At 48.4% G+C, this 14,766-nt stretch overlaps 1 protein-coding gene across 1 annotated transcript in view; it reads right to left on the reverse strand.

Annotated features, from left to right (window-relative positions):
- Window positions 1-934: 934 nt before the first annotated feature.
- adgra2 (adhesion G protein-coupled receptor A2) overlaps window positions 935-14,766 on the reverse strand; it is a 175,458-nt gene continuing 161,626 nt past the window's right edge. The window contains exon 19 of the mRNA XM_059960283.1: window positions 935-9,795. Within this exon, the coding sequence (XP_059816266.1) occupies window positions 8,751-9,795 (1,045 nt within the window). The 3' untranslated portion in view covers window positions 935-8,750. The remainder of the gene's footprint in view (window positions 9,796-14,766) is intronic.

Here is a 14,766-nt window from a genome sequence, read left to right on the forward strand (position 1 = left end):
TTTGGCCCATTGCATCTGCTCTTCCATTCCATCATGGCTGATTTATTAGCCCTCTCTCCTGCCTTCTTCCCTAATCAAGAACCTCTGCTTTAAATGTACTCAATGAGTTGGTCTCCACACCCTCCGTGTCTAACAGTATCTTGATCGCTGCCGAAAACCTGCAGGATCGCAGGCAAAAAAAATACACGTGGAAGGAAATTCAGGAAATTTCTCCATAATTATTTCTAGGCAATTTCTAGCGAGGAAAAACCCAAGGTTTGAATGATTCAAGCACCTGGCCAAACTGGAAGGTTTGGGTAAAGGCTGAATCGTGGCGGTGGGGCCCAGGCCTGAGAATGTATCGAAGTGCTGGGGTCCAGCTCTGACAGTGAGCTTGGACGATTGCAGTGCTGGGCCAGATTGGAAAGATCAAGGTGTTGGGGCCAGTTCAGCTGATGCTTCATGATGTTTGCTCAGCACTGCGCTGATCTGAGGCTGTGGTTTTGTGTCTGGATGGATTCACTTTCATGGGCTTCAGTTCCTAGTGCCTACTTCTACTGTTTGAACAATTTATTTTTATTCTCTGCACATTGGGTACTTTATGGTCTTGTTTTAATGGGTTCCATTGTTTTTTTCTCGTTTTGTGGCTACCTGTAAGATGAACCTCAAGGTTGTATGAAGTATACATTCTTTGATAATAAATGTATTTTGTACTTTTGAACTTTGAATCCTGGAAGATCACTCTGGTCCAATGATTGATCACCTCAGAGCATGACAACTCTGCAGCCTTTCCCAGACGACCGGCTCTCCGCATTTGTTGCCTGAATGCTCTTGAGGATGGCTTTTGACTGTATCTCAGTGTGTGTACAATAATAAGCCAACACCAATATATCTTTCTGAGTAACCTGTATCCTTCGTAAGGGCACTCCAAAAATCAATACTCAAAACCCATTGCTGGTAGCCATAATTTATTATTAAAATAGCTTTTCACAACAAAATGATCCTTTTGAATTTATAAAGCACCTGAATATCAAAAGCATAAAAAATACTCTGGTTCTAAACATGCAGCCAAGATACTGTCAGCGAGCTTAAGCGAGTGATTGGTTCTGCAACTGAACAGTAAGCGGCACCAACGAGAGTTTTCAAAGGCTCCTCAGTCACCTCATCTCCTGTCAGTAGAAGGGCCTGTCAGGATACCCTGATTGGGAGGCCTGGCCTGCTTAGAATTCAGGCAAGGTATTACCTGACGAGGAATAATTGCTCAGGCAGGGAAGAATGGACAGACGAGGGGAGGTAATGGGAACAGACATTGGGCACGTACTGATTGATTGACTGAGGACCTTCCATGATGCACCCTGTATGCACAGTTAATCATCAGCATTTACTGAGTGGGACTCCCTCAACAAGCTACTCTTCAGAATTCTCCGTTTCATAGGCAAATGTATCCACGTGCTTTGTTACTCAGCTAGACTTTGGCTGTTAGAAAAGAAACACAAATCTCCTTTGTTTAAAATTGATTTTAAACCCAGCACTTGGTGCATTGCTGGACTGTTATTGATTGAGATACAACATGGAATAGAGCCCTCTGGCCCAGCGACCCTTGTTTTAACCCTAGTCTAATCACGGGACAATTTACAATGACCGATTAACCTACAAACCAGTACGTCTTTGGACTGTGGGAGGAAACCAGAAAACCCAGAGGAAACACACACACACAAGGGAAGATTGTACAGACTCCTTATAGACGACATTGGAACTGAACTCTTCACTCCAACACCCCGAGCTGTAATACCAGTGCGCTAACTGCCAAGCTACCATGGGACCCATTACTTCCCCTTTCCCTTCTACAGACCCACAATCCTAGCTCCACCATCATCTCTCTATGCCCCCTGGGGGTGAGGAGGGGAATTCAACTCTTTGTTAAGATTATCTTTATTACTAACTCTTCTTTCTCTTTAATTGCTAATTCTATCAATTAAACTTCTAATCTTGCATTGTGGGAGAAGTGCTAAGCTTATCAATAATACTTGCTCACTTGGAAAATCAATTTATAATGTCACAACCTACCCTCAGAAATCTGCAACCTTCTGTCACACTGTGACTTGACAATACTAGCAACACCTCCACGATTCGCTGTAACTGGTTTAGAACTACAATTCTCAGTCATTACGTTATATCATTTGCTGTGAACTCTGTCATATCTCAATCCTGTCAGAGTACTGTCACTGGTTGCATAGCAACACCTACAATACTAGTGACAGTATTTTAATAAATAAACCAGATCTTCAGTAGTTCCACCCAGTCACATACGGACTAACACTGGGAACACTACAGTGTAATATATTGCACAGAATTATATTGAGTTTACAGCACCAAGCAGGCCATTTGGTCCAAGGCCAGTGGCAGCGCTTTTGCTCCACATGAATCATCCCCATTAGCAAACCACTCTCTTCCTGTTGCTCTGAAGTGCCTCTTTTCACATCAACCATTCCTCATGGGATCATACTCTAAACTCTCTTCATTCCTGATTTATTAATGGCCGTCTTACATGAGCTGCCAATCTGTGACCACCTTACACTGGCTCTGCACTCCTCTCTTGTGAAACTAAATGTCTATCTTTACCCCATGCATCCCTTTCAAATTCTGAGAGAATCTTTCTAGTAGAAAGAGGCCCAGACTGTTGAACCTTGCTGTGAAGAGCCCACCAGAGATAGAGTACATCACTGTACCAAAACAGACTTGGCTTCTGCTTTTTGGACAAAGAATCTGAACTAAAGATGGGGGGGTGGGGGTGGGGAAGGAGGGTGAGAAAAACCAGGCTTATGGTTGGAGATGAACTTACAGAACCATTTCCATCCTACAGTTCATGAAGGGAAAAGACAGGTCTGATTTTAGCTTCATTTAGGACAAAAGCATTTCCAAATGCATACACCTCAATGTTAGCTGCTCTGGGTGCCTTGGTATAGTTTATGGAAGGAGAAAGGATTCTTATAGTTGGCCTGTTTCTGTCTTATCAATAAATATGGGCTGATAATATTCAGAGAGCTTGAAGGATTTTACAGGTCAGGATTATCAATTTATCTCTGGTCCAAAAGAAATTGACAGCTGAATCAGGAGTGCAGAAGACCGGCAGGATTAACACTGCAGCTGAAAGGTTAAAACAGACCAGGCCTTGAGTTTAGAAGAAATGAGAGATGGCCCTATCAAGAACTACACAATCGTTATGGATCGGGCAGATGTTTCCTCTGCCCGGGGATTCTAGGACAGGAGTCCAAATAAGAGATCAGTCATTCTGGACAGAGTTAGGAAGGTTTATTTTCCTGCCCACAGGGTAGTGAACCATTGTATTTTTTCCATGAGGACTGTCTAGGCACTCTAGATAAGACTGACAGACATCTATCATCAATATGACAGGAGCAATGAAAACTCTGGCTGATGTGACATGATATGTGCAAATACACAACATAAATACAATCACAAATACATGGTCTATAACATAGATTATTGCATAATATATCAGCATCAACAATGCCCAGATCGGTTGTTCAGTATAGAAACATTTGACTTCTCAAAATTCTCTTTGGATAAAGAACAATACTGATTAGTGCTTGGTAAAACACACAATGGAATTAAATAAAGCATATTAGAGCAAAGCTGGGCATTAAAATCCCAGTATCTTACAGTCACACCACTAAACTAAAGAATGGCTTTAATTCCTGTTTGTCATTCTGCGATTGCAATCTCAGGGAAAGAGAGACTTCACATCTGATAACAGCAGCTGTATTGGCAGCTCATCCTCCTTCCAGCAAGATTTGAAATCATATGCCATTCATTTTCCCCAACCAAAGCTCGGTGTAGACTCTTGCTTCATGTATTTCAAGCAGTAAGTATGAGGAACATTTGGGAGACGGAGGAGTGCCTCAGGAGCCCCACCCCTCCGGCAACTGAAACCTACGTTACAGGGTAGAAAAGCCCTTCTGCCTGGCTCAGCCTCACTCCTGGGTCCATTGGGAGAATGGGCAGATTTTTTATTACCCAACTAATCCTTAGGCTCAACCAAACCTCCTTCTTACCCCTCCAATACACGTTATAAATAACAAGCAAATATAGTGTAAGGAAAAATACACTCATGGACGGTGCCAAGCCTGATTGTGAACAGAGGAGGGTTGGGCATAAGGCGAGCAACCCCATCCCGTAAAAACTCATGCCAACAGAAGCTCCAAGGATCTCATCCCAGAGAGGAAGATGGGCTATACCTGGGAACAACTTGAAAGACTGGCCCAGGACACTGGTGAGCTGCTGTCGGTGGCCGATGCTCCAGTAGGGGTGATGAGCTGAAAAAGAAAAAGTTGTTCCTCGTCTAAAACAAACTTTTTTCCCTCTGTGATGCTCCAATTGTTCCTTCTCCCTAACTCTCAAATCCATAAGCTAACGTTGAGTAGTTTGCTCCTGACAGGCATGTACAGTACCTAACCACACTGACTCACCTTCCTGGCCTCAGTTGCTGTTTAATGTACATTAAGCTGATGGGAAGGGAAGTTGAAGGGTGAGGAATCAGGAACCCAACGATGGCAGACTCATTAATACTTGCTGCTTTGATACCACAATCTTTGGTACCAGTTAAACCAAAATAGAAACCAAAGAGCACCAAGATTATTGGCTTTCAACACGACATTAAACAGTACATTATAGACAGTTTTCAAAAGAAAATTGCTTTATAATCATTTTAAATCATACACACATTCTATTTTTAATCTATGTTTCCATAAGTTTTATATATCTCTTTGGCACTTGTATAAGAATAATCTTTCTTTTTAAGGCAAATTGGACACAGATAAAGAGGACATGCAGATTGTGCAAAGCTCTCACAGGATACACACTAATTACTAGCGATTATGAAAGCTCTGGATTAGTGCAGCAAACCACTTGGTCACTGGTGAAGTGCATAGGTAGCTCCCTCCTGATCTCCATTAGGTAGAAGCACTTTGTATGTTGCTAGAAGAGCTTCAAGCGCATGTGTGCGCGCGCACACACACACACACACACACACACACACACACTCACTCACACTCACTCTCAACACACAGGCATACTCACACTCACTCACGATACAGAGACAAGGGGCACCCTTCTTATTTGGATAATGGATAACCCTGGAAATAAAAATAGTTCATAAAGTAAAAGACAGTATCAGAACTAGAAACAGCCTTATTATCTTTTCTTGAAACATTTCTCATCATCTATTCATGAAAAAAGGTCTGGCTACTAAGTTTACAACATTGGTTGTGAGTCCTGGACGACAAGTGGCTATTAGAAGAACTCAGCAGGTCAGGCAGCATCTATGGAGAGGAACAAATGGTCGACACTTCGAGCTGAGATCCTTCACCAGGCCAAACTGTCGACTATTTCCTCCTCTCCATTAATACGTGCTTAACTCCGCCATGGACGGTGCCAAGCCTGATTGTGAACAGAGGAGGGTTGGGCATGGGCCTAGCAACCCCATCCTGTAAAGATCCAGAGCTGCAGATCTCCAAAGACCTCATCCTGGAGAGGAAGGATCTATACATGGGACAACTTGAAAGACTGGCCCAGGACAGAGGACTCTGGCGAGCTGCTGTTGGTAGGAGTGATGGGGGCTTAAGAAGAAGGAGCAGACGGATGCTGCCTGGCCTACTGAGTTCCTCCAGGATTGTGTGTGTTTAGCTCTGGATTTCCAGCATCAGCAGAATCTCATGTTAATGACTGGCTGCTGGCCCACAGAGGGATGTTGTTAACAGGACTCTAGGTCATTGACTGGATAATGGACAATGACTGGCTGCTGCTCAGTAAGTCTCTAGACCTCTGGTCAGTTACTGGATAGAGAATGATTTGACATTAATCAATAGCCCTCAGGACTGGACTGTTTGGCCATTGACGTATTTGGTTTGGGTCAATTAAAAAACGATAAGGTTGTGTATGATGGAAAATGATGTGCCATGGGGAGAGGAAGGAGGAAAAATCTTTAGTACTATTCCCCCCACCCCACCCCCATGGGGACGGGGAATAAAACACTTACTCAGGCTGTGACAGTGCAACCGTTCCCATTCTGCAGCTCCTCCCCAAAGGCTCCACTGAAGAAAATGTGATGTTGTCTGAACTGATTCCTGGATTAAACTATTTAATTGTTATTCAACCGTATTCAAGTAGGAGGCACAGAGAAACAACAGCATAAATAATTCCCAGATATTTGTGTTGTACATGAAGAAGCTGCACTTGCATACTAATTCACAGAACCAAGCTTTGGCAATGGAGTGCAGCCATGATAGTTCTAGAGTTCTACAGTACAAAAACAGGCCTTTCGGTCCATCTAGACCATGCCAAACTGTTATTCTGCTTAGTCCCACTGATCCACACTTGGAGCAGAGCCTTCCACACCCCTCAAGTCCATGTACCTATCCAAACTTCTCTTAAATGTTGAAATCAAACTCACATCCACCACTTCCTCTGCAGCTTGTTCCACACTCACACCACCCTCTGAATGAAGTTGTTACCCTTCACCTTTCACCCTTGACCTCTAACACAGCAACAATGGTGTCAGACATTAAATGCAAGCTCTTGAAGGGCCATACTCCCCCTCTGTCCAGGATATTTAGGTGGGAAACACAGTTAGGAATGCCACCAAATCCCAAGCAGGAATTTCTACAATTCCTAGTAAGGATTGAACAGGACAGACAGCTATGCCAACATTACACAGACCTGAGTAACAAAGGATTATAAAGTGGTCTAAAGTGCTTCAAAAGGTGAAGGACTACCCCACTGCTAACACGTTCTCAACCGTTTGGAGGCAATGATTACTGGGAGCAATTGTCAGGCACCAGGAACTGAGACTGTTACATTAAACTTGGTCACAGAATAAGCTCGTTAAGGTTGCTGGTGGGGGGAGGGGGGAGGTATTGGGGCTCATGGGGATAAGCTCCCACTTCCTATTAAATGCTCCCAATGGCGTGCAACTCAAATATCCTCTGACAACCAAATCTAGCTCCCGGCCTTCACGTGTGACTTAGCTACTAAGCCTGGCAGAACCGTTCCTACTGACAGAAGGGGCAAAGGTTCCTTAAAACCAGTTGCTCTGGACTGATGGGGTTTATCAGCATGGTTGGCGACTCATATAGGAGAAGGAAAACTCTGACCTCAAACCTTCGCTGCCCTGAGGCTATACCCACTCACGGGGGAAGGCTTTGGGAATAAACCCTGAAGCTGGAGCCCCTAAGGCAGTCCTACATTGAAGTCGATGTTAACTGGCATCTCCTGTGACACTGATGGTGCCAAATTGTATCTGTCTCTGCCAATCCTTTGGATTGATCAGACGTGTGGAGGGGAGTCTCTGCTATGTAGGCAAAGCTTGCTCTTCATATCTACTGCCCTGGCTTGTGTATCACATAGACGGGTTGGACGCAACGTCATGGTCAACCCTAACCAATGGAAGTAACAGAATATGGTCACTCAGCTGTGCCAGTGTGGAGCTCTACATGAGCTTCCTCCATCACTACATCTCCCCCGGTAAACACAAAACTTTGCAAGTAATCTTATTCATCCACGCTCACCCGGGGTCCCATTACCAATGAGGAGATCGAAGATTCTGGAAATCCTCTGCTGTTGACCCCTGCAAAAGACCCTACTTTTAGATTTCCATCAAAACAACCCATATTGTCATGCTTGAAATCGCAAGTCCAAACGTCAAGCAAGTGTGGGCATTAAGAATGACAAGGAATGTTGGGAAACGAGTCAAACGAGTCCTGTTGAGCAGTACGGGGTACTCCAATTGTGAATGGAAATGTAATGGGTTGACAGGACAACTAATGATGTTTCCCTGGGTGGGGAAAATGTGTGGCAAGGCAGTGAGCACTCCCACAGCAGGAGAAAAGCTTACCGCTCACTGCCTATCCTCCTTTCTGCACGCATTGCCGTACAACATCGAATCCGGCCTTTCAGCCCACCACATTCATCCTGACTCGTTTGCCCACCCGCCTCCTACTCCTGAATGTGACCCTATCTCATTTCATCACCTCTTCTGGCAGATCATTCCAGATATCAACCAAACTCCGTGTGTAAAAAAAACTCTCCCTTTTAATCACCTTTCAAACTCCTCCCCCTCATTTAAACTCTGGCCTCCCGTTTTTTTTGTATATGAGATCTCAAAGCTTGCCCTTTCAAGGGAAAAACTGTCTATTCAACACAGCCGCCGCCTCTGAGATCAGCGGTGGGAAGACTCTGCTCACACCCCTCAACTGGGCTCTGGTTACACCGCTTTGGCCAATAACGGCTAGGAACAAGAGATTCTAGAAACCCAGAGCAACACACACAAAATGTTGGAGGAACTCAGCAGGTCAGGCGGCATCTATGGAAATGAATAAACAGTCGCTGTTTCAGGCTTCCTGATGAAGGATCCCGACTGTAATTTTCCCTCCAGAGTTGTGGCCCTTCCTGCTGAGTTCCTCCAGAGGTCAGTTCAGGGTCAGGTTGGGTTCCCAAACATCTGTTTGACGTTAGAAGTGTTTAATTTTACAGCGAGTTTATATATATCGTAACATATAGACAATATAAAGTGAATGCAAAGGATGGAGTTGCCAGGTACATTTCTTGTTAGGCCCCAGACCCTGGCAGGTCCCTCACCCATGGTTTGTTTTTGGGAGGGGGAGTGGAGTTGGACAGCCAGCCAGATTTGAGCCCAACCTGTCTGGATGCACATGGAGTGCAGGGCCAGCAACTGACCAGCGTTCTGACCACCCGCTCTATACCGTGGTCTCGCTCTTCCACAGGCCCGTGTTAATGCCAGCACCGGCCTCGGTGCCGAACGGCGTGACATCACAGCGGCTGCCCTGGAGAGCACCGTTCTGATTGGTCGCGTTCAGTGGGTACGACCTCCGCTTGACCTCCCGCTCAAAAGCACTGGCTGGCCTCCGGTTTTCCGGGCTGAGGCAGGCCTGCAGCCCGAGGCCGAGGCCCGCCACCTGGCTGCTGCTATCGCTGCCCTCGGACGGGCTGCCGCTGGCCTCTGGTGCTGCTCTGCCATTGCTGAGGCGCACACTGCCGTTCTCGCTGGAGGCCGCGTCCGAGGCGGTGGCTCTCAGTACCTTCTGCCGTGCCTGCGGCGGCCTTGTCCTGGTCCGGTGTCCGCGGCGGCATGGCGCCACCTCGGGCTCGCTATCACCGCAGGGCGACGAGCTCCGCACGGTGGCCCGCTCCCCCTGGCTCAGAGCCACCTGGATGTTGGTCAGCTTGCAGGGGCCACTGGCTGAGAAGGGGTCACCAGTGGCCGGTGGGATCTTCAGCTCAGGTTTGGCTGGAGAGGCAGCGGCCGGGCTGGCTTCCTCTTTATCCGGCTCCTTGGCGCATGGCAGCCAGGGCCCGCAAACGTCGCAACGCTTCAGGCAGTGGTGGATGAGGACGAGGAGGCCCAGGGCGACGGCCCCCACGCCATACAGGTAGCTGAACAGCATAGCCAGCGAAGGGCCTGCCACTGCCAGGGCCCCAAAGCTCCACAGGCCTACAAAGAGCAGCTGGGTGGAGAGCAGTGCCCAGAGCTGAGCTTCCAGGGAGTAGACATTCTTGGTGGCCAGCGAGGGACTCTCAGAGCCAAGAGAAGCTGACCCCGAGTCCGACAGGCGGCCGCTGCCCGATGCCGGCTGCTCCGGTGATCCCGGAGCTTCGCCCTTGTTCCGCCGCCGGCACCCGAGGTGCAGGCCGGCACCCAGGAAGTAGATCCAACTGACGAGCACGGTGAATCCGGCCGGGACATAGAAAGCCCCCAGGCTGGGCTTCCAGGCCAACCAACAGCTGTGTGGGGAGGGATGGGAGAGAAGAGAAGATGACAGATCAGAGGCTTGTTCTGCACAGGACTTAATGCAATGTTTATCTGATGTCCTTTACTTGGGATGTCCTCCCTGCGTCTCAAACACTAGAGATTCTGCAGGCGCTGAAAACCTTGAGTAACACACAAAAGATGTTGGAGGAGCTCAGCAGGTCAGGAGGTCTCTAAACGGTTGACATATTGGGCAGAGACTTTTCATCAGTCTCGGCCCCAACAGCGGCTGTTTATTCCCCTCCATGGATAGTGAGTTCCTTCAGCATTTTGTTCATGTTACCCCACATCTTGACTCATCTCATCAGCCCACCAGCAACAGTTTGACCCTTGGCTGCAGCCACAGAATCACACACCAAAGGTCACCATGTCAATGTCTGAAAGAGCTCTCCAATTAGACTCACTTTCCTGCATATTTCTCCATTCTGCATACCTATCCAACTCAGTACTGGAAGCTGCTGCCGAGTCTGTGACCATCAACCCTTCAGGCAACGGCTCACGGAGACAGAGCAACAGAGCACCAAAACTGACCACAGACTGGCCCAACTGACCACAGACTGGCCTAACTGACCACAGACTGGCCTAACTGACCACAGACTGGCCCAACTGACCACAGACTGGCCTAACTGACTACAGACTGACCCAACTGACCACAGACTGGCCCAACTGACCACAGACTGGCCTAACTGACTACAGACTGACCCAACTGACCACAGACTGACCTAACTGACCACAGACTGGCCCAACTGACCACAGACTGGCCTAACTGACCACAGACTGGCCTAACTGACCACAGACTGGCCCAACTGACCACAGACTGGCCCAACTGACCACAGACTAGCCTAACTGACCACAGACTGGCCTAACTGACCACAGACTGACCTAACTGACTACAGACTGGCCTAACTGACCACAGACTGACCTAACTGACCACAGACTGGCCCAACTGACCACAGACTGGCCTAACTGACCACAGACTGACCTAACTGACTACAGACTGGCCTAACTGACCACAGACTGACCTAACTGACCACAGACTGGCCCAACTGACCACAGACTGACCTAACTGACTACAGACTGGCCTAACTGACTACAGACTGGCCTAACTGACCACAGACTGGCCTAACTGACCACGGAGGCCCAACTGACTACAGACTGGCCCAACTGACCACAGACTAGCCTAACTGACTACAGACTGGCCTAACTGACCACAGACTGGCCTAACTGACCACAGACTGACCTAACTGACTACAGACTGGCCTAACTGACCACAGACTGACCTAACTGACTACAGACTGGCCTAACTGACCACAGACTGGCCTAACTGACCACAGACTGACCTAACTGACTACAGACTGGCCTAACTGACCACAGACTGGCCCAACTGACCACAGACTAGCCTAACTGACCACAGACTGGCCTAACTGACCACAGACTGACCTAACTGACTACAGACTGGCCTAACTGACCACAGACTGACCTAACTGACTACAGACTGACCTAACTGACTACAGACTGGCCTAACTGACCACAGACTGGCCTAACTGACCACAGACTGGCCTAACTGACCACAGACTGACCTAACTGACTACAGACTGACCTAACTGACTACAGACTGGCCTAACTGACCACAGACTGGCCTAACTGACCACAGACTGACCTAACTGACTACAGACTGGCCCAACTGACCACAGACTGGCCTAACTGACCACAGACTGGCCCAACTGACCACAGACTGGCCTAACTGACTACAGACTGACCTAACTGACTACAGACTGGCCTAACTGACCACAGACTGGCCTAACTGACCACAGACTGACCTAACTGACTACAGACTGACCTAACTGACTACAGACTGGCCTAACTGACCACAGACTGGCCTAACTGACCACAGACTGACCTAACTGACTACAGACTGGCCCAACTGACCACAGACTGGCCTAACTGACCACAGACTGGCCCAACTGACCACAGACTGGCCTAACTGACCACAGACTGGCCTAACTGACCACAGACCTGCCCAACTGACCACAGACCTGCCCAACTGACTACAGACTGACCTAACTGACTACAGACTGGCCCAACTGACCACAGACTGGCCTAACTGACCACGGAGGCCTAACTGACCACAGACTGGCCCAACTGACCACAGACTGGCCCAACTGACCACAGACTGGCCTAACTGACCACAGACTGGCCCAACTGACCACAGACTGGCCTAACTGACCACAGACTGACCTAACTGACCACAGACTGGCCTAACTGACCACAGACCTGCCCAACTGACCACAGACTGACCTAACTGACTACAGACTGGCCCAACTGACCACAGACTGGCCTAACTGACCACGGAGGCCTAACTGACCACAGACTGGCCCAACTGACCACAGACTGGCCCAACTGACCACAGACTGGCCTAACTGACCACAGACTGGCCTAACTGACCACAGACTGGCCCAACTGACCACAGACTGGCCTAACTGACCACAGACTGACCTAACTGACCACAGACTGGCCTAACTGACCACAGACCTGCCCAACTGACCACAGACTGACCTAACTGACTACAGACTGGCCCAACTGACCACAGACTGGCCTAACTGACCACAGACTGGCCCAACTGACCACAGACTGGCCTAACTGACCACAGACTGGCCTAACTGACCACAGACCTGCCCAACTGACCACAGACTGACCTAACTGACTACAGACTGGCCCAACTGACCACAGACTGGCCTAACTGACCACAGACCTGCCCAACTGACCACAGACTGACCTAACTGACTACAGACTGGCCCAACTGACCACAGACTGGCCTAACTGACCACAGACTGGCCCAACTGACCACAGACTGGCCTAACTGACCACAGAGGCCTAACTGACCACAGACTGGCCCAACTGACCACAGACTGGCCCAACTGACCACAGACTGGCCTAACTGACCACAGACTGGCCTAACTGACCACAGACTGGCCCAACTGACCACAGACTGGCCTAACTGACCACAGACTGACCTAACTGACCACAGACTGGCCTAACTGACCACAGACCTGCCCAACTGACCACAGACTGACCTAACTGACTACAGACTGGCCCAACTGACCACAGACTGGCCTAACTGACCACAGACTGGCCCAACTGACCACAGACTGGCCTAACTGACCACAGACTGGCCTAACTGACCACAGACCTGCCCAACTGACCACAGACTGACCTAACTGACTACAGACTGGCCCAACTGACCACAGACTGGCCTAACTGACCACAGACTGGCCCAACTGATCACAGACTGGCCTAACTGACCACAGATTGGCCCAACTGACCACAGACTGCATCCTTGGCCCATAACCCTCCAAGCCCTTCGGCTCCACGTACCTATCCAAACAGCTCTTAAACGGTGCAATCGTAACCCCCGCTCGCCCCAACCACTCCTCCAGCAGCTCATTCCGGGTACTCACTACCCTCTGTGTAAAAAAGTTAACTCCCAGGCCTCTTCTAAATCTCTCCTCTCCTCTCTTATCTTATATCTGTCCCCTTTTGGACTGCCCAACCCTGGGGAAAAGATTTTGACCATTCACCTGGTCCATACCCTTCATAACTTCTGTGAGGTTACCCCTCCTGCTCCCATGCTTCAAGGAGTAAAGATCCAGCATGTCCCACCTCTCCCTATAACTCAAGTCCTCTAATCGAGTCAGCATCTTTGTAAATCGCTTCTGCTCACTCTCCAATGCTTTTCCTATAACAGGGTGACAAAACTGCACAAAAATCTTGCCTGTCTGCCTGGCATTGGGAACAACCACCCCTCATCTCCTCACAGCACTGAAGTCCTCTGGGAAATCTTCCCGGACATAACCACCCCACCTTCTCCATTGGGATTGGTTTGATGTGGTCACATAGAGACAGTGAAAATTCTGACTTGAATATTGTTCATGCAGATCAAGTCATTACAGAATGCATTGAACTAGAATAAGGTATAACAATAACAATGCAGAATAAAGTGTAAAAGCTATTGAAAGAGTGCAGTGCAAGTAAACAGCAAAATGCAACATCATAACGAGGTAGATTGTGAGGCAATGCGCCATCTTAGCGAACAAGAAGTCTGTTCAAGAGTCTATTAGTGGTCGGACAGAAGCTGTCCTTGAGCCTGATGGTATGTGCTTCCTGGTTTTTGTATTTTCTACCCGATAGGAGAGGGAAGAATATCCAGAATATCCGGGGGTCTTTGATTATGCTGGATGCTGGCTTTCATTATTCTGGGCTTTAAGTACAAGAACAGGGAGGTTCGGCTGAGGTACCGTGTGCAGTTTTGGTCACACACAAGAAGGATGGGATTGTACTGGGGAAGGTCCAGAGGAGATACACCAGGATATTACCTGGGATGAAGCAGTTCAGTTATGAGGAGAGACTGGGGAGGCTGGGTCTGTTGCCCCTGGTGTGGACAGGGGTCTGACTGAGGTGTATAATATAATGAATCTTTCCTCCTTGTCAGAGGTGAATACATCTGGAGGATACAGATGTAGAGTAAAGGGTGAGAGATTTTATTTTTTGTTTATAGACACAGGCCCTTCTACCCAATTAACCTACTAACCCGGACGTACATTGTTGGAAACTGGAGCATCCGGAGGAAACACACACAGTCATGGGGGAACGTGCAACGTCCTTACACACAGTGGCAGGAACTGAATCCAAACCACTGATTCTGTAATAGCGTTACACTAACTGCTACACTACTGTGCCAGCCCTTCATACCCTGATCTTTGCCCTTCTCTACAGGGGATCTGAGGCTCGGGAGACCTTTCACACCTAGAGAGTGGGGAGTACCTGCAGCACACTCCTGGAGAGAGCAGGGGAAGCAGAGTTGGTGACAGTATTCGGCAAGATGAACACTGAATCTCCAGGTATAGAAGGCTGTGGACCAAGTGCTGGGAGATGGGGTTAAACAGACA

The sequence above is a fragment of the Hypanus sabinus genome, chromosome 1 (genome assembly GCF_030144855.1).
Source record: "Hypanus sabinus isolate sHypSab1 chromosome 1, sHypSab1.hap1, whole genome shotgun sequence".
Taxonomy (NCBI): Eukaryota; Metazoa; Chordata; class Chondrichthyes; order Myliobatiformes; family Dasyatidae; genus Hypanus; species Hypanus sabinus.